Raw genomic sequence first — 26346 nt, forward strand, 5'->3', positions numbered from 1 at the left:
ACCTCCACATCATGGTTGAAAGACGACTGTCCACAAATAGGTACTGTTGAAAAGGGTGGCGCTGGAAAAACACTGCAGGTCAGGCAGCATCTGAGGACAAGGAGAGTCAATGTTACGGGCATAAGCCCTTCATCATTCCTAATGAAGGGCTTATGTGTGAAACATGGACTCTCCTGCTCCTCGGATGCTGCCTGACCTGCTGTGCTTTTCCAGTGCCACACATTTCGACACTGACTTTCCACCATCTGCAGTCCTCATTTTCTCTCAATCATAAATTGGTAGAGCAGTGGTGAAGTGCAAGAAAATACTTGCCAAATACTTTATCCATATTTTGTTAAACTGTATAATACAAATCAAATATAGGGACTTTATTCTCATTTTAACTGTCTGATAAATAACTGAAAGTACAAATTATTGATGCTTGAACATAACAAGCAAACTGACTGATTATTGGCAAATTTGAAGACTGTTACAATTGCACGACAAGAAATGAGGATGGACAATGATTTCCGAAAATATTTTCTGAAGTTTTAAGGTATGTAAAAAAATAATTTCAGCTTTAATTCAAAGTTCCCTACCTTTCAGTTCTCCATGACCTACTCTTCCAAGTCTCCCCATTACAATTCTCCATGGCAGTGATGTCATCTGCATAATTCCAACACACCATTCCCATAGCTTCTGCAAGCCAATTTTACGAGCAGGCACTTTACTTCTCCTTGACCTGAAAACATTATGTTGTGTTAGTTCAATGCTTCAGCTTTATACCTTGCAATTTCTGGCAAAGTTAAGTTGCTCCCTGTATCTGCTAGCGTGCACAGGCACGAATGAATATTATAATGTGCTATCACACAGATTTTGTTCCAAATTCTCATCAATTAAAATTCAGAGTGAATGCACCACAGTTGCTTTTAAAAGATAAATTCACACTAATCTTTAAGTGAAACTAAGCACAGAATTGTACTGTGCATGCAGAGGCCACATCTCTCTAACCTTTTGATCATTTCTAAACTACCTGCTTATCATTAAAAAAATGATAAAAATATTGCATTTACGCACAGGCCCCAGAACTCTCATATGTTTGAGCCATATTTAGTCACTATCAGGTTTAAGCTTCTTGTTCATAGTTCCTTTTCAGACTATCAAATAGATTGAGACAAAAACCAAACTTCCAAAGAAACAGATTCATACTGTAATTAACACATACAAACAAACATATAAATTGGGAGGAGTAGGTCACTTGGCCCCTCAAGTTTATCGTCATTCAATGAGATCAAAAATAAGCTGATTACTTGAACACAGAGCTCTCTAATCTCTCAGCTGAGGGAACGTATTTTTATTCTTCCTACCAATATGGACAATTTCCTTTCTCACAGTATACTCTATTTGGCAGACCTTTATCTGCTCACTCATCCTGATCTCTTTGAAGCCTAGTTACTTCCACTTCACAACTGGACTTTCCTACCTACCCTTGTGTCAGCAACAGATTTAACCTTTGGCCACTTCCTCTAAGTAATTTATATAGATTGCAAAATGTTGAGGCCCCAAAATTGAGCCCTGTGGCACACATTGTACCAACTGGAAAATGATCCATTTAAATATACTGTTTCCTGTTAACTGGCTAATATTCCATTCATACCAAAATATTGTCCGCTATACATTGAGATTTTATTTCCCATAACAATCTTTGATGTGATAACATATCAAATGCCTCATGGATATCCAAGAACAATAAATGCACAACAATAACTTTCTAAAGAACTCCATTAATTGATTAAACACTATTCCATTTCAGAAAAAAAAAGACTGCCCAATTATCTTGATGTTTCTAGAACATTGTGAATATTATTTTCTAACATCTTCCCCAAGACAGGTGTTAAGCTAAACTGTAATTTTGCCAACACAGCAACATTTTCAAAATATATTATGTTGCAGTTACTTTATGTTCAATGTCTGCTGATTATTATTTTAACAAAATAATTTGAAGTATTTGTCAATTTAGGAAAGAATAGTTTAAAAAAAACTAGTGAATATGTTGTTATTGTACAGACTACTTTTGACCTACTTGAAGTAAATTTGATTCTTAATGTAAAGTCAACCTGATCTTAAACTGTTACCTGTTTGGGACATCAATGTTCAGGATGCATGTCTCCAGTAATTCCCCGTGAAGGTCGGTACATGATGCTAGAAGCCACCTCTGATCATGTGATAAACAATAACCAACAAAGAGCACGTTGTACTTCTGGCTTGCCTCTCCAAATGTCTCACCCAGCTCTGTTTGTTTGTCTTTAATTGGTGCCAAGATATAAGGTGGCGAATATACCTGGATAGGATGGGGACGCTGGAATTGAAAAACAAAATTGACAGTCCATACAAAGAAAACGTATTTCTCCTTTTTATAGTTAAAGAAACAGTAACTTTAGACAGCAGATTGAACAACAGCTAGATTCATAACAATAAGGAGGGAATAATTAAAGAAAAGTATATCACAGCTTCTATTAGTTAACACAACATCAGAAGAGAACATGAGGCGAGCTGTTTTACTATTCTCTCAACACAAATTAGGCCACAATGAGAAGAAATCATAATTGATCACTACATTTTTTTACAGATTTCCACAGCACTATAACAAAATAATTCTTTCAGGTGAGGGTGGAATGAGACGATTCAGAAGCAGTCTATATCAGTTTAGAATATACTTGTAAGTATGAAGGAAATAGAACTGAAGACTAAACAGTGTATTGATGATTTTTCTTGCGTTTAGGATAGCATGAAACACAGGCAGATAGCAAACGAGGACATAAATGGAAACAAACTCTACAGCAAGTTGTCAAAAAGTTAGAATAATTAACATTTTTATAAATGGTTTACACCTGACCTTTTACTCAAAGAATTTTACTCAAAATGCATACAGTAAGACTGGTGATGTGCAATAATTAGTGCATGAACAGTAAACAGAACAGAAGTTATAAACTAATACGCACCTCTGAATGCTTAAGGGTCATATCTATTGTGGAAGCAGGACCAAAGCCAGTTAGTGATTTAATGTGGATCTGTGTGGGAAGCGGCCGTCTACATTGTGTGTAAACCGAGAATGCCAGTGATTTTAAGTGCTGGATATAGAAAGTGTGATCATCTTTCACTGGTTGTAGTAGATACTGGCAAGGCACAATCTGAAATGAAACAGAAGTTTCACACTTCTTTGCATCATATTGCTAGGTAACAACTTTAAATGATAGAAGATTTCAAATTGCGGGAAGCATGCTCATTTACAACTTAATTTCTCTGTATGATGAAGGTTAGCCATTCCAATGTTCTGCATTAGTCCAAAATGTTGAATAAAAAACAAAAATTGAAGTGCTATGGACCATTTAGCAAGTTTTAAAAATTGCTGTACAATGTATTAAAAAAGATTAAATTTAAATTTACCTGGACAGTGAATGCATTCCTCATATGCTCTGGTAGATTATCCAGCATCTCCATGTAGCACCTTAATAGGCCTAACAGCCATCCGCTAGTAAAAGATGACTCGTCTTCTGAGGAATATGTAAAAGGATCAACAAGATAAATGACGACAGCTGGTGGATATGCATTGCTGTCAGCCGACTCAGCTTCGGTAGGAATTCCTATCCGTTCCCTTTCTGTAGTACTGTAATAGCAAAATATATGATACAAAATTACAGTCAAACAATTGCTCAATTAATTTATGATTTCCCATAATTTAACATATTTGTCCCATTTGAAATGAAAAGGCACACTTCAAAAGCAATAATTCAGTTATTAGCAGTCTCCCATGGCATTACTATGAGCAAGGTGCAGATACAACTTGGCTCCTCAATGATTGCTTCTGCCTGGTCTTGTCCTGTCCTCATCTTTCTCCATTTAGCTAGTTGCCAAGGTCTCAGTGTTCCAATGTGCTCCAATGTATTTCCCTTTGAAGGGAGTTAATAAAATTCTCAATTGAAGAGCTATTAGAAAGAACTTTCAAAGACCAATTATGTACTTCACAATCAATTTGCTACTGTGTAATTTTATTAAAAAGTATATCTAATAGATGATTAAGTAAATTTTGGTGGCTTCCAAATTTTGAAAGTACACAATGAGCTATGTGTAACTACACATTTCTCTGTATTATTTATTCAAATTTTACAAATCATACATACACCAAGTATGCCAGCTAGCATGGTTCAAATACTTCACACTGCTGTAAATACAGAAGGCTGCCTATTAACAAATCCCAATGAGTAATTCTACAAGCTCTTAACTGGAGTTATAAGGTCTATACAAATCCTATAAATAGGTTCATTTGTCATTAATATCTATTTTATATCACACTTACCTCTCTTGCACTTCTTGCTGCTGTGCAGAACTCTGGGCATCTGAATCTCCACTGCCACTGGGTGTATTTGCTGGAGGCCTCTCAGTACTGGTGCCTGAGCTACCACTCTGCACCTGAGCAGCTCCAACAGTCCCACCAAATCCTGAAGAGGATGGGATTGTACCTGTTTGATGCAAAACTGGGGTAGTGGTTGTGGTGGTAGTGGAGGTAGTAGAAGTGGAGCAGGTACCTGTTGACCCACTTCCAACACCAGTGCTGCCAGTTGTTGCATTGCTACTGCCAGTGCTGGTTGTGGCAGTAGCTGTGGTGCCAGTTGTCACTGGTGCAGAAGTAACCCCAGTTCCCAATGATGGCCCACCGCTTCCAGTTGTTGCCTGCCCCTGGGTACCAGAAGATGATGTTGGCTGGTGTTTAGGTGGAATCAGCAGGCTGTTGTCCAACTGAAGTGTAGCCAGGTAAGGTGCTGTATTATAAGGAAAAAGGCATAAAAAAAAAAGAGAGACTTTGAAGAACCAAGTCCAAATTGGTTTTCAGCAATATTTCTTATAAAAACATGTACATAAATTGCACTTCACTGATAAAAAAAACTAAAAACCAAATCAATGCCAGTATAATACAATTTAATACCCTACAATAAAGCTGTAAATAAAATCAATTAATTACAAGAACAAGGTTGCTCTTCTTTAATGAGAACAGATCGTTCATTCTTTTCAGGAGTATTGATATCAATTATTTTACTTACCCAAGTGATGGCGACAGACTTGAGCATATAGCTTTAACTTGGCAAGATTGTCATTTTCATCGCTAACCCAAGCTTGGGAGAACCATTCATCAACAGATTCATCTGCCAACTTCTTTGCAGAACTCTTACCAACCCGCATAATTCCATCTCTCAATACTTTGCAGATCGGTCTATGCTCACCAAGTCTGCATGTCTGTTACAACAAAAAGCATCGAATTCAATATGCAAATACTTAGAATTTTTTGATTAAATTGCAAACAACTGTTGATCATACCTACATATCCTGAAATTCTATGTGTACTCAAAATTTGTCAGCTGTTTTCCACAAACAGATACCCTATACTATCAATACAAAATCTTACTAAGCACTTAAAACATTTAAGTGATAAAATGTTAACTTCTATCCTTTTGTAAATCTAGATATATTCTACTCCTGTTTAATCATGTATGTTGTTTACATTTTGTTATGGAGATGGATCAGAACCCTAAAGTGTTTATAGACTTGCTAAAAAACTTTTAATTACAAAATATATTGTTTCTAAAAGGAGGACTAAAACTAGCATTCTGTGAGGATCATTACCTCTGTGATGCCAGTAGAGACACCCCAACTCAAACCAGTTAAAAAGGAAATAGAACAACAAAAAGCTCAAATGGTGTATTTCATTCACAATTGCAAAGTATCAAGGACTACAGAAACTTGTCTAATCTGCAAATTTTTGGTTCACATACTAAGAATGTCACCAGCAACTTCCACCACAACAGCTGTAAAGGTCAAAAATCCACTCTTGGCAAACAATTCAGAGATTGATTTTTTAAAAATTAAACTTTTATCTTTTTTAACTCATCTCATTTCTAATCTGATTTGCGTGTATCTGTTGCATTACTAATTCTTGTCAAATAAATAGTAATTAATAAATACACTATTTGTTAATTCAAGATATCCTGGTTAAATATGCTCCTTTTAAAACATAGGGACATTTAGGTCGGGAACAAAGGATCCTTTTTAAAATAACCTTGTTACAAACCATTAAGAGGTGGGTTAACAGAGAAAGAATCAGTGTTCATCCATCCTATCCTAGAAGCTTAATAGTTTGACGAATCTAATTGAGAACTCTTAATGAATTGGGGAACTTCACAATTGTAACAATTTTAAAATTATCCGCAATTTTGACCTGAACAACTTTGAATTTACTATACAAAAAGGTGCATTCCCCATTTAGCCTTGGTTCAAATTACAATTATTCAGCTTTGCTTTGAAATACTGAAGATTACTTCAAGTGAAATAACACCAGTAGAAGTTTCTGAAAGCCTAAAACAGTGAATTATCCATGTTGAATTACTAATAACTTTTAATTTTTTTGCATCAGTGATACGGAAAAACTAGATAAGGATATTAATTTATTTGTAAATCAAAATTCTTGCAAAATTCTAAATTTTTAATCCACAGTAATAGCATCATTGGACAATTGCATACATTTCATTGTTGCTGTTGAGCATTTATTCTGACCTCATATACAGCACTAAGATCCCTGAAGAAATTTTTGGCTCCAGTGAGCAAGGCCTCATTTTCTGGACAGACCACAATGTAGGCTACGTCACGCTGAGAACCATACGGTTCTAGAAGCAGCTTCTCCCAAAAGGGCAGTGCAAAAGGAGAGATCATCAGGAAGTCTTTATCATAGCCCAGAAGCAGTGTGGGGATGGGAAGTGGCTCTGGTGATTCTTCTGAACCTGAACAAAAGACAATTATGGAACATTTAATTTTTGAGATATCAGAATTTTGTAAATACCAGGGCTACTTTCACACAACCATTTTGCCTCGTATTATGGTACAATTAAACGTAATTTTCTAACAGTCAATAGTTGAGAACATCTCAGATTAAAATATTTCCCAGTTTTTTAATAAATTACCTTAGTCTTTTGTCCTTAACATCTCACTATTCTAATCTTCAACCGTACTAAATAATGATTACCTTACCTAAGATGCATTCCTCTAGGCTATAACTAAACTCCTTTTCAGTTTTCTACTCCTTCCTGTCAGTTTATTTAGAATTATCGAAACCTACCAGGGTTATTACAATAATCACCACTCTCATGAGCTAAGAAAGTTAAAAGATAGTATCGTACAAAGAAAAAACACAATTATGCAATGATGAATAGCTGGCTACAGGATTAGGTAGGAGAAACAGAAAATAATGGTCAAAAGACTAACGGGGCATGGGAAAAGATGAGAAAGCTAGCTAGAAATTTAAATTCAGAAAGTATGAGTTTCTGCAAATGCTTACAAAAATAATAAGTGAGCATTGGTTCTTTGGAAAATGTATCTGGAGAATTAAAAACAGAATTATTTCATTATTAATAAAGGAAACACATGAATTGAACTGACAACTTACATCAGTCTTCAGTGGTGAGGATACCAGCAACAGCTCAGAAATAGCTCTAAGTCAGGAAATGGAATGGAAGGAGGAACCTTAGAAAGCACAATCATCAGTGTACTGAACTATTGTGGGAGCTGTGAACTGACAGGCTCCCAGGTCCTAATAGACTTCATCCTTGGGTCTTAGAAGCAGTACTGAATGAGACAATTAATATACTGATTTAATCTTTCTAAAATTAATTAGTTTTGTTGAAGGTTCTGTTAGATTAGAAAATTGAGAATGCACCTCCTTTATTCAAAAAGGGCACAGACAAAAAAGAACATAAGATTAGGAGCAGAATTAGGCCATTCGGCCCTTAATGTCTGCTCTGCCATTCAATTATGGCTGATATGATCCTCAATCCCACTCTCTTGCCTTTGCCCAGTAACCCTTGAACCCTTTACCAAATCAAAAACCTGTTTCTGTCTTAAACAGACTCAATAACTTGGCTTCCAACTCTCTGCGGTAATGAATTCCACAGATTAATGATCCTCTGGCTGAAGAAATTCCTCATGTCAGTTCTAGAGTCGCCTCTTCACTCTGAGTCTGTCGTACTGGTGGAAGCATTTTCTCCATATCCACTCCATCCAGAGTTCTCAATATTCTGTACATTTTAAATCACATCCCCCCCCCGCTCATCCTTCTAAATTCTGTCAAGTACAGACCCAGAGTTCTCAACAGTTCCTCATAATACAAGCCCTTCATTCCTGTAAACCTCTGGACTCCCTCCAGCACATCTTTCTTTATATATGGGGCAGAAAACTACTCATAATATCAAAAATCAGGGAACTAAAAGCCAATCAGCTTAACATTTGACATAAGGAATATCAGAAATGATATTAAAAAAAGGGTACTTAGATAATTTCAAGTTAATCAGGCAGTCAGTATGGCTTTGTGAAAGGGAAATCATGCTTAACCAATTTTTTTGGAGTTTAGGTACAAATATCCCAATGATCCAACTCCCAATATTAGTCTACTGTCCTATTAAATGAAACTCCACTATTCCACACAATTTGTTTTGTCACATGTTGAGCTTTGTAAACATGTGTCTCATTTAACATGCATGTTCATATAATTCTACAGTATATATTTTAAATAGTAGTAAAATGAGCACGCAGAATCTTCAAAATTTAGAAATTGTTTTAATTTGCATAACAATCTCCTGTTATCATCAGGAAACCGAAGGATTGAAAGTTTAGTTGGTGAATGCTGCATTACTTCAAGGGAAGCAACTTAAATAGGTATATCAATAATCAAAACATTGTTCAGAATTTTCTTTTATTATGCATAAAAATGAAAACTGGAATTTACCATAGGATCCTCTGCCTATCTTGTGGAATTGTTGCCAGGTGAGAGGTCCTTGCACATGCTGGATATTGTCCCATGTCCTTCCTGTCCGTTTCTTTTGAATGGCATCTTGGAGAAAAGGCTGCAGTGATAGCAGCATGCGGACCACATCCTGGGATGAAAGGATGCTAATATCCAGAACTGCAGACAAAAAAAATTCTGTTACTGCAATGCATTCAAAAGTCATGTCCTGGGCACAAATTTACCACTGTCAATAAACAAACCAGCTTTTGCCTTTAAAGACCTCCTCACTATTTGAAATCTGTCATCTTAACCTATCCACAATAAAACCCATTTCTGAAGCCTGACCTTGCACTCCAATCTCCAACATTCCTTCTCTAATGTTTGACACACATTTCTGATATTTCCCACATAGGTGTTACCACTTTCCAGTAAACCGAAATTCGGACAACTTTAAATCAGGTTTCCATATTTGCTTCAATGACCTTGATAGAGCTCAAAATTAAATGAAATCCAATGTCAATGTAATCATGGTGGCACTATTTACATTTATCCTTCTCAGCACATCCGCAAGTTCAAATACAACTTACAATATTGTCCTCCAATTCATCCAGCCATGCTCCGGCTGAGCAAGGTTGCCCTTGTCTGCTTCAAGGGTTGAAAAGTGTGGTGCTGGAAAAGCGCAGCAGGCCAGGCAGCATCCGAGGAGCAGAAGAAACAACGTTTCGGGCATAAGCCTTTCTTCACGAATGAGGCTGGTGTGCCAAGTGGACTGAGATTAAATGTGGGGGAGGGAGCGCTGGGAATACGATAGGTGGAAGGAGGTGAGGGTGATAGGCCGGAAAGGAGGTGGGGCAGAGAGGTCAAGAAGAAGATTGCAGGTTAAGTGGGCGGTGCTGAATCCAGGGTTTGGGACTGAGGTAAGGTGGGGGGGTGGGGGAATTAGGAAGCTGGAGAAATCTACATTCATCCCATGTGGTTGGAGGGTTCCTAGGCGAAAGATGAGGCGCTCTTCCTCCGGGAATCGTGCGGCCATGGTCTGGCGATGGAGGCGGCCAAGGACCTGCATGTCCTTGGCGGAGTGGGAGGGGGAGTTAGTGTTCAGCCACGGGGTGGTTGGGTTGGTTGGTGCGGGTATCCCAGAGGTGTTCCCTGAAACGTTCCGCAAGTAGGCGGCCTGTCTCCCCAATGTAGAGAAGACTACATCGGGTGCAGCAGATACATGGTGTGTGTGGAAGTGCAGGTGAATTTGCGACAAATATAGAAGGATCCATTGGGGCCTTGGAGGGAGGCGAGGGAGGAGGTGTGGGCGCAAGTTTTGCACTTCTTGCGGTTGCAGGGGAAGGTGCCGGGAGTGGAGGTTGGGTTGGTGGGGGGTGTGAACCTGACGAGGGAGTTGCAGAGGGAGTGGTCTCTCCGGAACGCTGATAGGGGTGGGGAGGGAAATATATTCCTGGTGGTGGGGTGTGTTTGGAGGGGGCAGAAATGAGGGAGGATGATAGGATGTATCCGGAGGTTGGTGGGGTGGAAGTTGAGGACCAGTGGGGTTCTGTCCTGGTGGCGATTGGAGGGGCGGGGTTCAAGGGCGGAGGTGCGGGAAGTGGAGGAGATGCAGTGGAGAGCAGCAACGACCATGTCGGAGGGGCAATTGCAGTCTTTGATGGAGGCCATCTGGGTTGTTCGGTATTGGAATTGGTCCTCCTGGGAGCAGATGCTGCGGAGGCAAAGGAATTGGGAATATGGGATGGCGTTTTTACAGGGGGCAGGGTGAGAGGAGATGTAATCTAGGTAGCTGTGGGAGTCAGTCGGTTTGTAGTAAATATCTGTGTTGAGTCGGTCGCCCAAGATAGAAATGGAGGGGTCTCGGAAGGGGAGGGAGGAGTCTGAGACAGTCCAGGTAAATTTGAGGTCGGGGTGGAAGGTGTTAGTAAAGTGGATGAACTGTTCAACCTCCTCATGGGAGCACGAGGTAGCGCCAATACAATCATCGATGTAGCGGAGGAAAAGGTGGGGGATGGTGCCAGTGTAGCTGCGGGAGATGGACTGTTCCACCTATCTGATGAAGAGGCAGGCATAACAGGGGACCCTCTGTCATATCCAACTACCGCCGTGACATTGACCAACTCAACCTGTCCATCTCTCCCACCCACTCCAACCTCTCACCCTCACAACGTGCAGCCCTCCATTCCTTCCGCTCCAACCCCAACCTCACCATCAAACCAGTAGACAAGGGAGGCGCAGTGGTAGTTTGGCGCACCGATATTTACACCGCTGAAGCTAGATGCCAACGCTTGGACACCTCCTCCTACTGCCCCATTGACCATGACCCCACCAAATCACCATCTCCCAGACCATCCATAACCTCATCACCTCAGGGGATCTCTCATCCACCGCCTCCAACCTCATAGTCCCACAACCTCACACCCCCGTTTCTACCTCCAGCCCAAAATCCACAAACCCGACTGCCCTGGCCAAGCCATTGTCCCAGCCTGCTCCTGCTCCACCGAACTCATCTCTGCATACCTCGACACTGTCCTGTCTCCCTTAGCCCAAGAACTCCCCACCTACGGGACACCACCCACGCCCTCCTCCATGATTTTCGCTTCCCCGGCCCCCAACGCCTTATCTTCACAATGGACATCTAGTCCCTATACACTTCCATCCGCCATCACGAAGGCCTCCAAGCCTTCCACTTCTTCCTCTCCCGCCGACCCAACCAGTACCCTTCCACTGACACCCTCCTTCGAATGACTGAACTGGTCCTCACTCTGAACAACTTCTCCTTCCAATCCTCCCACTTCCTCCAAACCAAAGGAGTAGCCATGGGAATCCGCATGGGCCCCAGCTATGCCTGCCTCTTCATCAGATATGTGGAACAGTCCATCTCCCGCAACTACACTGGCACCATCCCCCACCTTTTCCTCCGCTACATCGATGATTATATTGGCGCTACCTCGTGCTCCCACGAGGCGGTTGAACAGTTCATCCACTTTACTAACACCTTCCACCCCAACCTCAAATTTACCTGGACCAGCTCAGACTCCTCCCTCCCCTTTCAAGACCTCTCCATTTCTATCTAGGGTGACCAACAAAACACAGACATTTACTATAAACTGACTGACTCCCACAGATACCTAGATTACACCTTCTCCCACCCTGCCCCCTGTAAAAACGCCATCCTATATTCCCAATTCCTTTGCCTCCGCAGCATCTGCTCCCAGGAGGACCAATTCCAATACTGAACAGCCCAAATGGCCTTCTTCAAAGATGGCAATTTCCCTTCCGACTTGTTCGACGATGCTCTCCACCGCATCTCCTCCACTTCCCACACTTCCGCCCTTGAACCCCGCCCCTCCAATCGCCACAAGGACAGAACCCCACTGGTCATCACCTTCCACCCCACCAACCTCCGGATACATCCTATCATCCTCTGTCATTTCTGCCACCTCCAAATACACCCCACCACCAGAGATATATTTCCCTCCCCACCCCTATCAGCGTTCCGGAGAGACCACTCCCTCCGCGACTTCCTGGTCAGGTCCACACCCCCCACCAACTCAATCTCCACTCCAGACACCTTCCCCTGCAACCGCAAGAAGTGCAAAACTTGCGCCCACACCTCACCCCTGACCTCCCTCCAAGGCCCCAATGGATCCTTCCATATCTGTCACAAATTCGCCTGCACCTCCACACACATCATTTACTGTATCTGCTGCACCCGATGTGGTCTCCGCTACATTGGGGAGACAGGCCGCCTACTTGCGGAACGTTTCAGGGAACACCTCTGGGACACCTGCACCAACCAACTCAACCGCCCCATGGCTGAACACTTCAACTCCCTTCCCACTCTGACAAGGACATGCAGGTCCTTGGCCTTCTCCATCGCCAGACCATGGCAACACGACGCCTGGAGGAAGAGCGCCTCATCTTTCGCCTAGGAACCACATGGGATGAATGTAGATTTCTCCAGCTTCCTCATTTCCCCTCCCCCCTACCTTATCTCAGTCCCAACCCCTGGATTCAGCACCCCCCTTTTGACCTGCAATCATCTTCCCAACCTCTCCGCCCCACCCCCTCTCCGGCCTATCACCCTCACTTCCTTCCACCTATCATATTCCCAGCGCTCCCCCTCCCCCCAACCTTTTATCTCAGCCCACTCGGCACACCAGCCTGAAGAAGGGCTTATGCCAGAAACGTCGATTCTCCTGCTCCTCGCATGCTGCCTGGCCTGCTGCGCTTTTCCAGCACACACTTTTCAATTCTGGTCTCCAGCAGCTACAGTCCTCACTTTCTCCTACTTGTCTGTTTCAAGTCTTATTTGTCCATTATCTTCAGGAATGATTTTGTTATGCTTTTCTTTCTAATTAGTTAATGACACCAGCTTGGCATCACCCCCACTTACCCTAACGATTTTACTACTCATTTAACATGCATAGATGGGCTAAAACCTCCTCTGAAGAACCATCAAGGATACTGATATTATTGTCTTGGGTCCCTGTCACAAAATGTTTTTTCCTAGCTCCAAATTCCAAATCCCTCCTTGCCTGTTTCTGCTTGAACCAGAGTTGAATTCTGAACTCAGCCTTCGACCCCAAGTCTCCTCAATCAAGAGACCACCTGCTACTACTCTGTACTAACATCAACTCCATCTGCAGCTCAGCCCATCCACTGATGAAATTTTCAAGTCAGAAATTAATTTTTGTGATTTTATCACTCCAGATTCTACCATTCCAACGCTTTTTTAGTCAATTTTTTCTACAGCATTCTTCATAAACTGAAAATGACCCAAAACACTGCTGCCCATATTTAAACTCAATGCATTCATCTATTGCTGTTCTACACTTAATCATCAGACAGGGATTCATCCAACTGGGATCAAAACAATACACCTCCTACTCCATTCCTGTCACTCAAATTTCGAAACCAGTGGATTTACATGATGAGTCTTCCAGGAGACTATAGGTGCAGCTATCAGAAAGCCAACAAATGGACACATTAAAAGATTGTGCTCAATGTCCATTCTACAACAACTGAATGTATTATTTATATGAAATGTATCTAATTTCAAAATGTGTCAATATCAGTCCAACACAGTACTGCCGCAATACCGTCCAGATTAAGTATCATATTTTTAATGCATCACAAACAATGCCAAAGTCATAAACCTAATGCCATCTAACAAAAAGACCTGGGAAGGTGATAAACTAACTTATGAAGCACCAAATTTCCCACAGCTGACTGAGACAACTATTCCAATACTGTGCTAAGAAAAGTAAGGCTTACCTGAGACTGAATATTAATAAACAGTATCACAACACAGATGCAGAGGAATGAATCAGAAGCATCAGTAGAAAGAAATGGTTAGACATTGCTGCTGTGGTGTGGAGAAAGAGCGGAACATCATCGGTTCATACAGAATCAGACTTTATGTTTGTGAATGATGCCAACAAGCAGTAATATGGAGGTAAGAAAAAGGAACTACAAAAGAGGAATCCCTGGAGAATTCTCGTGGTATGAAGAGAAAATATTGAAGAGATGCTCAGGTTTCATCCAATATGCGCATGTGAAACCAGCAAAGACAGTTGCAGGAAGCGTGCCAACACAGGAGGGGTACTGTAGATGAATTATATGGTTGAAGTCTCTAGAGCTGTTAAGACAGACTAGGAGATAAATGCACAACAACCACTGAATATGACTTTCTTTTGTGCCGGGGGGGCCATTGAAACTTGGAATTGATGAAGGCACGGTGGCACAGTGGTTAGCACTGCTGCCTCACAACGTCAGAGACCCGGGTTCAATTCCTGCCTCAGGCGACTGACTGTGTGGAGTTTGCACGTTCTCCCAGTGTCTGCGTGGGTTTCCTCTGGGTGCTCCGGTTTCCTCCCACAGTCCAAAGATGTGCGGGTCAGGAGAATTGGCCATGCTAAATTGCCCGTAGTGTTAGGTAAGGGGTAAATGTAGGGGTATGGGTGGGTTGCGCTTCGGCGGGTCGGTGTGGCTTTGTTGGGCCGAAGGGCCTGTTTCCACACTAAGTAATCTAAATCAAATTCAATCAAAAGACTGAGACTAACATTATTTGGTAGGGCTGAGACTCAATACTATATTCATAGAATATGGGAAAAAAAACTGGAAGGAGTTTTGACAAGCTGTGGATGAAAAAGGGTTTAGGTCAACACTTTAATGTGGGCTATTACCCACATAATATTAACTGAAATTCATGACTTTTAAAACAGCTAAATAAAGCTCTCAGGAGGTGAGAATGGGGTTTTTGCCTTTAAATGCTTGAAAACCTGCTTGGGAGAGATTACACAGCCCTGGATTGAACCCTTTCCAGTCTTGCTTTAGGTGAAATAAATCAGAAGTCAGAGAGTCACAGAAATGTACAGCATGGAAACAGAACTTTCAGCCCAAATTGTCCAAGCCAACCAGATATCCTGAATTAGGGTCTAGATTAGAGTGGTGCTGGAAAAACATAGCAGGTCAGGCAGCATCCGAGGAGCGGAAAATCAATGTTTCGAACAAAAGCTCTTCAATTTTGCCCGAATCATCGATTTTCCTGCTTCTTGGATGCTGCCTGACCTGCTGTGCTTTTCCAGCACCACTCTAATCTAGACTCTGGTTTCCAGCATCTGCATTCCTCGTTTTTACCTAGATATCCTAAATTAACCTAGTCCCATTTAAAAAGAACAAAGAAAATTTACAGCCCAGGAACAGGCCCTTCCGCTCTCCCAGCCTGAGCCGATCCAAGTCTACTGTCTAAACCTGTCACCCAATTCCTAAGCATCTGTATCCTTCTGCTCCCCACCTACTTATGCACTAAATGTTGCTCCTTAGTTCCCTTTTAAAACATTCTCCTCAGTTTGAACATATGTCGTCTAGTTTTGGACTCCGCTCCCTGGGGAAAAGACCTTGGCTGTTCACCCTATCCATGCTCCTCAAGATTTTATGAACTTCCGCATGGTCACCCCTCAGCTCCAGGGAAAATAGCCCCAGTCTATTCAGAGTCTCCTGATAATTCAAACCCTCCAACCCTGGCAACATTGCTGTAAACTTGAAAAGGTTCAGGTAGATTTAACATCTTTCCTGTAGCAGGGAGACCAAAATTGAATGCAGTATTCCAAATGTAACCTCACCAACGTCCCTTATAACTGCAGCACGATGTCCCGACTCCTATTCTCAATGCACCGACCAACAAAGGCAAGTTTACCAAATGCTGTATTCATTACCCTATCTACCTGCGACTCCACCTTCAAGGAACTATGAACCTACATTCCAAGGTCTCTGCCTGGCAAACACCCCAGGATCTTACCATTAAGTGTATAAGTCCAGTCCCGATTCTCCCCACCAAAATGCAGCACCTCACATTTATCTAAATTAAACTCCATCTGCCACTCCTCAGTCCATCAGCCCATATGATCAAGGTACCATTACACTCCAAGGTAACCTTCTTTGCTGCCCACTGTACCACCAATTCTGGTGTCATCTACCATATCTCCTAAATTCGAATCCAATTAATTTATACGAATGATGAAAAGCAGTGGAACCAGCACTGATCCTTGCAGCAGACTGCTGGTTACAAACATCTAGTCGGAAGAGCAATCCTCCACCACCACCCTCTGTCTATGAAGAAAAAAATTCTAAAACATGCAAAGGAAAGTTTCCCTTCCTAAAATTGTGTCTTGGTTCAACCATTTGGAAACCACTAAGTGTCTATACCTCATTCTATTTCTATAACTACCTTATACACCCTGAGAAGCTGACCTGTGAATGCTTCAAGACTTAAAAACGGCCCGATTTCAATCCAAGCCATAAACTAAAACAGTCTGCAGTGTTAGTAGTTTGATTTAGTGAAAATAAACTGGTGGATTGACAGAATTTGTCAAATTGTCTCTCAATTTTCAGACCATTCGCCAATAGAGCATTATTTCTTTTCGCAGAATCATAGCAGGCAGTCTTTCGGACCATCGTGTTTCACTGCTTCTTCAACTAGTGCTGACTTTGTGGCATTGTCCTGTGTTTTACTGTACCTTTACAAGATGTTTCTATTCATAATCAGCTAATGCCCTCTTGAACACCTCAACTGACTCTGCCTCCAACACATTTCTAGACAGATATTCCAGAATTCAACCATGCACTGTGAGTTTTTTCTCATCACATGCGCACATTGTTTGAAAATCAGATTAAATTAAATCAGTCATCTCATTCTCACTCCTTCTTAATGACCAGGAACAGTTCTTCCCCATCTATTCTATACAGACCATTCACAATTGCCTAGAAGGCAGGCAAGAATTAATCACATTGAAATTCTGAAGCATGCAGCTTATCTCCTGAATCACCAAAGCTGAAGTATAGATTGCAAACAACAAAAGCAATGGAAAACTCTCAATTTCCAAGTGGTATGCATGTCCAACTCAAGAAGCTGGACCTCATTCAGGACAAAGCAGTTGGCTTGATCACACCTCATCCAACAACTTAATATTCACTCCTTCCACCAATGTAGTAGTATGCAGCAGACACAAAATGTAGCACAGAATTTAGCAAGACTCCTTTGACAGCATGTTACAAAACCATGACCTCTATCGCTCAGAGGGGCAAGGGCTGCAGCCACAATATGCAAGTTTCTTTCCAAGCCACATCATTCTGACTTGGAACTCAAACAATTGCTCGTTCATGGTCACTGGATCAAACCCTTGGAAGCATGGTGTGAGTGCAAACATCACGTAGAACACACAAATTAGACGTGGGAATTGGCCCTGCTTTAATACCTTAGCCTGCTCTACCATTTGATAAGATTGTATTGATATCCTTGTGGTCGTAGATCCACATGTCTACTCATCCCTGATAGCTGATGACTCCTTGTTAATCAAGAATCTATCTAAATCACACTCAGTACAGGTAGAAGATCCTTTATCTGAAATGCTCAGGACCAGCTGTTTTTCAGAATTCGGAATTTTTCAGTTTTCAGAATAAGTGACAGTTTAATGGTGAAAATTTTTACAAATCTTATCTGAGGAGCAGACTTCGAAGTAAGAACGTGCTTGGGCACGCCCCCATGTCACATCTGAGTGACACAATTGAGTGTTTCGACTTGGGGAGCGTTCACTGAGAAACCCCAGGCCTGTTGGTGCTTGGCCACGCCTCCCCACATCACATCTGAGTGATGTACATCGAATGGGTGAAGACTTAACTGTTTGCTCACCAAACAAACAATCTTGCTAATGAGAAAAAAAACTTCACAAAAGCCTTCAGATTTCAGAGCTTTTTGGTCTTCAGATGTTTGAATAAAGGATCTTCTACCTGTACCCGAATATTAGCCTTTAGGACACCCAGATGTCTGTCCCACAGAGTTCTCTAATCCCTCTCCACTAAAGTAGCATGCTGCTCATCTATTCCTTGCCTTTGTTTTATAACTGATCTGCATGCTTTTAAAACTAAGCAGACATGTGTTACAAAATTTTAGAATCTTAATATTCCACCTATCCTAAACCCACTGACGTTTTTGAGGTTAAAATTACCCACATATATTTGAATACTGGATAATTCATTAAAGTAAAAATATTTTTGGTTTGCTCATTTTCTGTGAAGTTCAAAATCTTGATTCATACCTGCAGTTGTTTCGGTGAACTTCATTTTATATTGGTCAAAGCTAAATAGTTAGAGGCCTCTTCTAGCAAGCAAAGTGGAGAGCAACAGAAAAAGACTCCCCAAGCATAGTTGGATGACATATGCTGCAGAAGCAAGTGACTGACGTGTCATCAGGGCAAGTGATCATAATTCTGTTAGTTTTCAAACAGTTATTGAAAAGGATAGAACTGATTAAAACATTAAAATTTAAACTGGAGTAAGGCCAACTTTGATGGTATGAGACAGGAACTTTCAAAATTGATTGGGAGAAGCTATTCGCAGGTAAAGGGACTGTTGGGAAGTGGGAGGCCTTTAAAAATGAGATAACCAGATCTCAGAGACCTTGTGTTCCCATCAGTTTGAAGGGCAAGGCTTGTAGGCATAGGGAATGCTGGACAACTGGGAAAATTGAGGCTGTGGTCAAGAAAAAAATTTCGACAGCTGGCATCAAGTGAATCCCTAGAGGATATAAAGGCAATGGGAGTATACTTAAGAGGGAGATTAGGAGGACAAAAAGAGGATATGAGATAGCTTTGGCAAATAGAATTAAGAGAATCCAGAGAGATTCTCTAAGTACATTAAGGACAAAAGAGTTACTAGGGCGAGAATAGGCCATTGTAAAGATCAATGTGACCATCTACGTATGGAACCACAGGAGATGGCTGGGGGGGGATACAAAACAAAGATTTCACATCAGTATTTACAGTGGAAGCTAAGGAACTTGGGGAAATAAATAGTGGTGTCTTGAAAAGAGTTCGTACTATGTGGATGTGGTGATACTGGAGATCTTAAAATGCATAAAGATAAATAAATCTCCAGGACTTCATCGGGTGTTTCTCAGATTTTTGTAGGAAGCTAGAGAAGTGATTGCTGGGTCCCTTTCTCAGATATTTGTATCATCTACAGCCACAGGTGAGGTATCTGAAAACTGGAGGTTGGCTAATGTGGTGCCATTATTTAAGAAAGGCTGAAAGGAAAAATCAGGGAGGTATAGACCACTGAGCCTCATGTCAGTGGTATGTAAGTTATTGGAGAGGATTCTGAGGGATACGATATACATGCATTTCGAAAGGCAAAGACTGATTAGAGATAGAATGGCTTTGTGAATGAGAAACCGTGTCTCACTAACTTGACTGAGCTTTTTGAAGAGATTGCAAAGAAAATTGATGAAGGCAGAGTGGTGGACATTGTCTATATGGTCTGACAAGGTTCTGCATGATAGACTGATTAGTAAGATTAGATCACATGGAATCTAGACAAGCTAGCAAATTGGATACAAAATTGGCTTGAAGGTAAAAAGACAGAGCGTGGTGGTAGAGGGTTACTTTTCAAACCAGAAGCCAGTGACCAGCTGTGTGCCACAAGGATCAGAGTGGTTCCACTAATTTTTGTCATCTGTATAAATGACTTGGATGTGAATATAAGAGACAGGGTTAATAAGTTTGCAGATGACACCGAAATAGGTGGTATGGTGAACAGTGAATAAGATTATCTCAGAGTACAGTGGGTTCTTTTTTAGATAGGCCAATAGTCTGAAGTGTGGTAGATGGAGATTAACTTAGATAAAAGTGAGACGTTGCATTTTGGTAATGCAAACCAGGCCAGGACTTAACAGTTAATGTAGATCAATGGGGCATGTTGCCAGACAATGAAACCTGGAGATGCAGGTGCATAGATCCTTAAAAATTGAGTTGTAGGTAGACAGGGTGGTGAAGGCAACGTTTGGCACACTTGCCTTCATTGGTCAGAACATTGAGTATAGGAACTGGGACATTGTGTTGCAGCTGTACAGGGTATTTGCGAAGCCAAGTTTGGAATACTGCATATAATTTTGGTCAACATTCCAGATGAAGGTTGTTGTTAAATATGAGAAGTTGCAGAAAAAAATTACAATGATGTTGCCAGGACTGGAGGGATTGAGTTACAGGGAGAAGCTGAATAGGCTGGCACATCTTTCCTCTGGAGTGTTGGAGGCCGAGGTGTGACCTTATAGAGTTTTATGAAATCATGAGGGGCATAGTTGAAGGTGAATAGCCAAGCACTTTTTTCCAGGTGGGGGAGTCCAAAACTACAAAGTATAAATTTAAGGTGAGAGGGGAAAGATTTAAAATGGACCTGAGAGGTAACTTTTTCATGCATAGGAAGTAATAGGGGCAGACACGATTCAACATTTAAAAGGTAGCTGGATGGATTTCTGAATAGAAAATATTTAGAGGGATGCGAGTCAAGTGCTGGCAAATGGGACTACGTCAGATTGGGATAGCCGATCAGTGCAGACAAGTTGGAATGAAAAGTCTGCTTCTGTGTTATACGATCCTACTTTTACCTTAATTGTATTGAATGATCCCAACCTCTGCTGCTCTTTTATGACAAAGAGCTCCAAAGACCTCTCCTGAGAGGAAGAACTCCTTCATATCTCCATCTTAAATGGGAGACCCATTGTTTTTAAATCTATATCACCTTATGCTAATCCCTCCAACAAAGGGAGAGCATCTTTCAACATTCACTCTGTCAAGCTCCTCCAAGACCTTACATATTTAAATAAGAACATAGTTCATTCTCCAATAGATACAATGGACAGACTAACCTTTTCACATAAAATAATCCCTCCATCCAGCATCAGTCAAGTTCTTGAAACTTCTTGGAACTGTTCCTAATGGATTTATATCATTTCTTACGCAAAGCTAAAACTATATACAGCATTCCAGATGCAACCTCACCAACATTCTGCACAACTGCAGCAAAATATTCTTAACCTTCTATTCCATTCTGCTTATAAATAACTTTCCATTTGTCTTCCTAATCATTACTTACTGTACATGCATATTGACTTGGTCATTTGTGCACCAGCACACCCAAAATTTCTCTACATCGAGTTTTATCACAGCAGCAATAACATACTGCTGTCTCTTCTTGCCAAAGTTCATAGATTCATATTTTGCCATATGGTATTTGAGCTGCTAAACATTTGCCACTCATTATACCTATCAACAGCCCTTGTAGAATTAAGATTTTGAGACAACTTAGTTTCCTATCTTTGTATCACATTTGGTGTCTGGTTCATTCAAGCCATTAATACAGATTGTAAACCATTGAGATCCCAACACTGATTCCCCTTAGTATCCAGTCAACACAAAAAATTGCTTATGTCACTCTGTTTCTGATTAGCAGAGATAGAATTGTTTGCTAATAAGTTGCCCTTACACCATAAGCTTACATTTTGTCTAATAACCTTTGATGTCACACCTCAACAAATACCTTATGGAAATCCAAATACAGTATAGCCTTGGTTCCCCTCTATCTTGATACTTCCTCAAAAGCACCAATAAATTATTCAAACATGATTTCCCTTTGATTGTTTCCCAAGTTGGAATGGGGAAATCAACAGCCCTGCAATTGAGTATAAGTTGCCTACAAAACTATGTTTAGTGTCATGACTGAGACATGAGAAAAGTGCTGGTAATTGAATTCTACCCTTTGCATCAATAATATGACTGTTTAGATTCAAATCAACAAAATGGCCAAGTGCTTCACTATTGTACTGCTATCCAGAATAGAAAACACTTCCACTAGGTTTCTTTAATGACCTCAAAGATAATCCGCTGTAAAACCAAATTAATTTCTCAAATCAAGTTGCAAAACTGGCCAACAACTACAATTTAATCCAGAATTAAAACATCTCATTTTAATCTCAAATAAACACACACAACTTGACTGAGGTATTATTTATAAAGAGCAAAAAGATAAAACACCGCATTGACCAACAGTCTGAAAAATAAAAGATATAACTCGCCAAACACAGCCTACCAGTTTTCTTGCTGACAAGCATAAATTGATAGATCAAATTTGGCTGTGAGAGAAATTGAGCTTGTCCCAAGTCTTTAGAAAGCTGAGAGCTCAGTATTTCAGGGTTAGCAGCGTAGTCAAGATATTGTGATATGGAAACTTGAACAGTTTCCTAAATACTTCACCCAAGAGAAAATTTCAACAGAGAGAGTACTTGTCTGCACAGCAGGTTTTGGAAGATTTGTTCCTTCCAATTCCCTGGACTTTGAAACAGAGACAAAGGCTAGAGAGATGATTCGGAGGTGCCCTGTGTTGGACTGCGGTGTACAAAGTTAAAAATCACAACGCCAGGTTATAGTCTAATAGGTTTATTTGGAAGCACTAGCTTTCAGAGCGCTAGTCCTTCATCAGGTGGTTTTGACAGGCTAGAGTGTTGCTCGGCAAACAGTACAGTGGCCTACAGTTCCTTCCAACCCAGGTTTTCCAGCAATTAAGGGCAATAAGTTCTCTCTTACATTATTAAGAATTTGTTTGATGTACTTCATAAGTTACTTGACTTTCTGTAATTAGGGACTGTTTAGAGCTCATACTCAACTGCTGGACTTCAATTTTTGGTAAATTCAGTTTATTCCTGTGTCCCTAACATTAGTCAATGCTGCTTTTAGCTCATTATTGCAAGTCTTAAAACTGGGCATCTAGTCATGTGATCCTTTTGATAGTCCCTGGGATTTAAGTCTTTAAAAAGTCATCAATTTCTACAGAAATCGTAACAAATTAGCGGTACGTAATTTTTTTTTAAAGTAGTGAATATTTAATGGTGAACCTTTAAAAATGATAGTTTGGACTCAACTGGAGTAGCACGCCCAATTCTGGGCACTACACTTTCAGCAGGATATGAAGGTTTTAGAGTAGGTTTTAAAAAGAGTTGTAAATGGCTCCAGAGTAGAGGCATTTAAGTTACATAGATTGACTGGAAAAGGAGTTGTCCCCCTCAAAGATGCTGGAGGGGGAATTTGACAGGGATATTTAAAATCATAAAAAGGTATAAACTGATTTTTTTTTGGCAATGGAAATATAGGACACAAATTAAAGATTACAGTCAAGTACTATTGCAGGGCTTCAGGGAAAGGGGAGTGGGGCTAGCTAAGTTGCTCTTGCAAAAAGCAGGCATGAGCATGAAGGGTCAAATAGTTACAGTCGCTGCTGAAACCATTCTTTATGACAACATCAAAGTGCTGTAGGGAGAATATTATAGCTCTGAAGCAGCAGCAAACACAAATTTATTAGGATGCTGCCTGTATGAGGAATTGCAAATATGAAAATTAACTAACTTGTTTTAAAACATTGGAGCTGTTCTTTTTAAATGTTAGAACTTACAGGTTGATATAATAATTGTTTAAAACTTCAAACAGTTCAGATGAAGTATGTAGAAACAGATGTTTCTAATGGCTGTCGGTGCTGTAGCTAAGGGCCAGAGACTCAACAGTTTTTGAAATTATGAGAATAAGCTTTATGTAATTATGATTTCACAAAGAGCAATTATTTTCCATGGTTTGTGGTTGAATAGTTCAGGATAAAATTTGACAAAAGTGTAAAAGTGAGGATGATGATGGGACATAGGAATAGGCTGGCTAATTTTGCCTGCTCACAGGTAATAATTTTATAGGATTGGAATATTTCTATGCTGCAATTTTTATATCCTTCACCATAGATGCTTACAGCTGGTCATTAAAAAAGTATTATTCAGTTCTGAACTTATTTCTGAATTGAATTAGATCATGGCTGATCAGTGCCTCAACTTGTTGTCTGAGAACATTTCCAAAGTCATGAGCTGCTGAGCTGTTTCGATGACATCTTTTCTGCTGGATACATTCTTGGTGAAATTAATGTTACAAAATCCAGGGCTCTGAGCTCTCAAGATCTTTGCAGGTTGCTTTCTTCAAATATTACTCACAAAATCCAGGTCTATGTATTTTCAAAACATCTCAATTACATAACATTGATCCCATGTACTCAAGTTAAATGCATATACCCTGTCCTCAAACTAAATACTTTAAAGTGTGGTATCATTGTAGGAAATCTGCTATACCTTTGATGAAATTAATAATTCCTTCCTGAGTAACGTGCTGAGATTTGAACACAATACTCAGTACTAGGTCTGAGGAAGAGTTCATTTAATTGAATTCTTATTTTCCATTGCACTTGAATCCCAATCGTTGTAAAGTGGCTTTCAGCAATCTATTTTAGTTATATTCCAAAATTAGAGAGACCAGGCAAGTGTCAATTCACTTTAGTATACAAGCCAGTCTCAAATTTTTAAAATTTATTTTGTCATCTGAATTGTAGAAATTATGTTCTTGCCAATTATATTCTCAAACCAATATTCTAATTTTAGTCAAAACAGGCCAATGATATCTTCATGATCCCACCAGGTTCAAAAATCACAAGGATAAATGTTTCAATACAAAGCTGTTTCCAATTCTCTAACCCTTGCGAACTATAGAGTTGAATATAATAGTCTTAGCTGCAAGATGCATCTCCCATTATGAAGGATAGCACATTCATAATTGAAGCAGCTAAATGGCAGGTCAGGTAACTTTTTGACTTCCATAAACAAAGTACTACCCTGCCCTGATCTTGAAATGCTTAAGAAATCAAATTCAACCTTCTCTTCACAGCTTCCCAAAAATTAGTTCGTATAAATCTTAAAATAAAACATACAGATTAACATGGCAAGAAAACAGAGACATCAAAAATTTCCTTAATAACCCAGTCCAGAACAATACTCAAACCCAACAATTCTATCAAACAAGACCTCTCTTTACAAACAAAATCCAACTAAAGTCCAGAACTAAGCTTTGCCATTGAGACATAACTCCCAATACATGCATAAAATATCAATGCATGTCCTGTTAGCTACATGAAAACTATAGAATTTTTACATATCCTGTATTATAGACTCCCATCCTCATATTTGTGTAGAAACAATGGCAATGCCTGATTTCAACATATATTATGTTTATGAAATTTTCCTGAGTAAGGGATAGTAGAGATTGATGATTTCAGGAATATGTTGACAATAAGAACTAGGAGCAGGAGGCGGCCATCTGGCCCTTCAATTGCTGCACAATTCAACAAGATCATGGCTGATCTTTTTGAGGCCTCAGCTACACTTACCTGCCCTTTCGCCGTAACCCATATCCCTTCACTGTTCAAAAAATTATCTATCTTAGCTTTGAAAACATTTACTGAAGAAGCCTCAACCACTTCAGTAGGCATGGAATTCCACAGATTCATAACCCTCTGGGTGAAGTTCTCTCAATTCAGTACTAGATCTTCTCCCCTTATTTTTGAGACTGTGCCCTCTTGTCCTAGTTTCACCCGCCAATGGATACATCCTGTCTACTTCTACCTTATTTATTCCCTTCATAATTTAATATGTTTTTATGAGATGCTCCCTCGTTCTTTTAAATTCCAATGCCTTAACCAGCACCCTATACAGCTGCAAATTAACTTCCCTGCTTTTAAACTTTAGCAATGAAGGACAAAATTCCATTTACCTTCTTAATTACCTGTTGAAGTTTCAGATCAACCTTCTATGATTCATGCACAAGGGCACCCAGCAACAGCGTGCTGTAATTTCTTACCATTCAAGTAATAGCCATTTTTACTGTTATTCCTACCAAAATAGAGGACTTCCCATTTATTAACATTGCAAAGGGATAAGTTTAAGTGAGTGGACAAAGGTCTGGTAGATGGAGAACAAAGTTTCACACACTTCGCTGTACCACTTATCTTAGTCTCATCCGCAAACTTTGACACACTACACGTGGTCCCCAACTTCAAATAATATACGCAAATTGCGAACAACTACAGTCCCAACACTGATTCCTGAGGCACACCACCAGTCACTGATCTCTAACCAGAAAAGCACTCATTTACTCCCATACTTTGCTTCCTGTTGGTTAACCAATCTTATATCCATGCTAATGCATTGCCTCTTTAAAGCCTTTCTTGTTCAACATTTTAAAAAACATTTTATTTCAATGATTAAAAGTCCTGTGGAAAACATTTTTGTCAAAATTAACAGGAAATTTTAAAATGGCACTTATTTTAACCTCAGCTGATACAAA

The 26346-nt window shown here is 40.3% G+C and overlaps 1 protein-coding gene across 2 annotated transcripts in view; it reads right to left on the reverse strand.

Moving 5' to 3' along the window:
* The window catches only part of LOC132827162 (mediator of RNA polymerase II transcription subunit 13-like), a 241001-nt gene that overhangs the window by 12589 nt on the left and 202066 nt on the right, over positions 1–26346 (reverse strand). For both annotated transcript variants that reach the window (XM_060843702.1, XM_060843701.1), the window contains exons 18-25: positions 8807–8983; positions 6586–6809; positions 5079–5271; positions 4337–4799; positions 3427–3646; positions 2982–3170; positions 2115–2338; positions 579–721 (exon numbers count right to left, since the gene is read on the reverse strand). In XM_060843702.1, coding sequence (XP_060699685.1) covers positions 579–721; positions 2115–2338; positions 2982–3170; positions 3427–3646; positions 4337–4799; positions 5079–5271; positions 6586–6809; positions 8807–8983 — 1833 coding nt within the window. The remainder of the gene's footprint in view (positions 1–578; positions 722–2114; positions 2339–2981; positions 3171–3426; positions 3647–4336; positions 4800–5078; positions 5272–6585; positions 6810–8806; positions 8984–26346) is intronic.

The sequence above is a fragment of the Hemiscyllium ocellatum genome, chromosome 24, assembly GCF_020745735.1.
Source record: "Hemiscyllium ocellatum isolate sHemOce1 chromosome 24, sHemOce1.pat.X.cur, whole genome shotgun sequence".
In the NCBI taxonomy this organism is placed as follows: Eukaryota; Metazoa; Chordata; class Chondrichthyes; order Orectolobiformes; family Hemiscylliidae; genus Hemiscyllium; species Hemiscyllium ocellatum.